Source organism: Silene latifolia, chromosome 2, assembly GCF_048544455.1.
Source record: "Silene latifolia isolate original U9 population chromosome 2, ASM4854445v1, whole genome shotgun sequence".
Taxonomy (NCBI): Eukaryota; Viridiplantae; Streptophyta; class Magnoliopsida; order Caryophyllales; family Caryophyllaceae; genus Silene; species Silene latifolia.
In genome coordinates this window covers 74,246,517-74,249,288 of record NC_133527.1, presented here as the reverse complement: position 1 = coordinate 74,249,288, position 2,772 = coordinate 74,246,517, and the positions used below count along the sequence as shown (strand labels likewise).

General features: G+C 38.1%; 1 protein-coding gene across 1 annotated transcript; it reads left to right on the top strand.

The window, feature by feature from the left end:
• Window positions 1–745: 745 nt before the first annotated feature.
• Window positions 746–2,130, top strand: LOC141640975 (uncharacterized). Its single transcript, XM_074449651.1, has 2 exons — window positions 746–1,327; window positions 1,447–2,130. The coding sequence occupies exons 1-2, from the start codon at window positions 746–748 to the stop codon at window positions 2,128–2,130; spliced, it is 1,266 nt and encodes a 421-aa protein (XP_074305752.1).
• The last annotated feature ends 642 nt before the right edge of the window (window positions 2,131–2,772 follow it).

Sequence of the window (2,772 nt, the reverse complement as noted above, 5' to 3'; positions counted from 1 at the left end):
GCCCTTTTCCCATCTTGGGCTCAACCATATCTCTTGTTCCCCAATTATGGCAACTAAGGAGGGGAATTTAGCGGCCAAAGTGTGGGATACCAAGGCGAAGGTTACGGAGAGAAGGGAGGACATAGTGTGTATGGAGGACCCAATGATGATGATAAAGAAGGATACAATGGCTAGAGACACTTGGCCATGCCACCTCCTTTGTATGATACCTTTTCTTTCCCTATCTCTCATGTATAGTTGCTTTACATTTTAGATTAGTTTGCATTGTAATATCTCACATGATTAATGTATTTAGTTGCATATAGACTTGAGTTCATGCATAGTCACTAATGATCAAACCTATTCCTTTCTACACTAGAAATAATGCTTAAATTGGTTTGGGGAGGTTTGATCATAGGTGACCTAAATTCAATAGAAAACATGCATCATCTAGTGTAGTTTAGATTGCATTCATTTGTTATATATGTCATATAGAATTGCATTTAGTTAGAGCATACATTCATTCATATCATATCATTGCATTTGTATTTCATTTCCATAAATTCAAAAATCCAAAAACATGTATTTCTTTTTCATTCCTACTCCTACATGTAAATTAATGACAATGTTCATTAAGCTTGTCATGGTTTGTATTAGATCTGCTTCCTACTCTCTGGTTCTCAATGGAGAGAATTTTGGTTAATTTAAAGGAGCAAAAGGACTAAGGCAGGGTGATCCCATCTCCCCCTTGCTATTTACTATCACAATGGAATATTTGAGTAGGATTCTTAAGCATGTGACCACTACTATGCCTTTCAAGTATCATCCTCTTTGCAGTCACCTCAAAATTTCTCACCTAATGTTTGCTGATGACCTCCTGTTGTTTTCCAAGGGTGATATAACTTCCATAATGATTCTCTTGAGGGCATTTGCTACCTTCTCTGTGGCCACTGGGCTACAGATGAACACCATGAAGTCCAATATTTATTTTAATGTTGTTTCTTCTAGTCTCAAAGCTGATATTATGCAAGTTTCTGGTTTCAGTGAAGGGTCTCTGCCATTTAAGTACTTGGGAGTCCCTATTTCTGCTGGTAGGGTCCCTGTCAAAGATTATGCTTGCCTCATTGAAAAAGTCACTGATAGAATTAGAGGGTATGCTGCAAAAAAACTCTCTTATTCAGGCAGGCTAACTCTTGTGAATGCTGTGCTCACTACTCTTTATACTTATTGGGCAACAATCTTTATTATTCCCAAGGGGGTCTTGAAGAAAATTGATGCTCTTTGTAGGAACTATCTATGGGATGGTTCTACTGAATATATGCGAGTTCCCTTGGTTGGATGGGAGAAGGTTTGTGTCCCTAAAAGTGAAGGTGGATTAGGGATTAGAAATAGTTATGCATGGAATCTTCACGCCATCGCAAATTATCTTGGTGGATCTATACAAAGCCCGATAGCTTGTGGGTTCAGTGGGTTCATCATGTGTATATGAAAGGAGTTCACTGGCATGTTTATACTCCAAAAGCGACATCGCTTGAGTGGAAAACCATTTATAGAGTTAGGCAGAAGTTTGAACTGGCTTTCTCCTCCTCTAGTCAATGGTTGCCTAGTTCTCATGACTACACACCTGCTAGTGGATATAATTGGATCAGGAAGAAGCAGCCTGTGGTTAACTGGGAGCATACTGTCTGGAATTCCTGGTCTGTTCCCAAGCACATGTTTATTAATTGGTTGATAACTCGTGAAGCTCTGCTGCTCAAGGATAGGATTTATCATCTTGGAGTCTCTCCTGATGCAGACTGTTGTCTCTGTGGTGCTGCTACTGAGACTCATGTACACTTGTTCAGTCAATGTGTGTATACACGAAGACTGATGCAATTACTGAGCAGCAAATTGAAGATCTCTCTGCCTGCTGTTAATCTTCTTGGATGGATCTCCTCCAAATCTTGGGCTAAGGTGAAGAAATGGGTTACTATAGCTTGGATTCAAGCTGTTTACTACACTATCTGGATTCAGCGGAATAGTGCAAGAATCAATGGGTGTATTATGCATCCTGATGCAGTCATTCAGCATATTAGTAGCATTCTCAATTTACGTACTATGTATTGGCTCAAATGTACTAAAAGAGTTAGTGATGAAACTTGGATAAAATAAATTCAAATATGATTGGTTTATCCTTGTTTTATGAATTGTTGTGTTTGTAATTGTTTGTTATGAGCTTAATGAGAATTTCTAACCTTTCACCAAAAAAAAAAAGTTGGGGATGGTGACAGGCTAAATCGCGCGCCTATCAAAGATAAACCAACTGGCCTAAACTAATGTAGCAAGGAAGTCGGGATCGTATCCACAGTGAGACAATTTATTCTATTTGCTAAATCTAATTTGTCTAAGTAACCAAAGAGGGGCGTTGTTTTGTTGATTTAACTAAACTAATATAACAATAAGTAAATTGAGTGTAACGAAAAAATTGAGCATAAAAATATAAAGGAAAATAGAAACTTTATAATAAGTAAATGAGTGTAACGAAAAAACTGATCATCGGTTCACTATGGCCTAATAACGGTAAAAGGTAGGGTCAAAGACTTGGTCTAATTACGGTCTGAAGGGCACTGATAAGGTCCTTTCGGTCCGCTAATCACCCTAGAAACTTTATAATATGCTCTCGCCCTATTTAAAGTACTCTATTGTTCGTAGCAGATCTCACTCTTTCCAATCTCTCGATCTAGGTCGGAGCTTATCATATTAAAATAACTAGGTGCATGCATTCAACTAATTAAATAGGGATTAAATGCTACG

Coding starts and splice junctions, on each gene's coding strand:
- LOC141640975 (XM_074449651.1), top strand. CDS start 746: ATGGAATATTTGAGTAGGATTCTTAAGCATGTGACCACTACTATGCCT. Junction 1,328..1,446: donor CCTTGGTTGGATGGGAGAAG/GTTTGTGTCCCT, acceptor TTGTGGGTTCAG/TGGGTTCATCATGTGTATAT.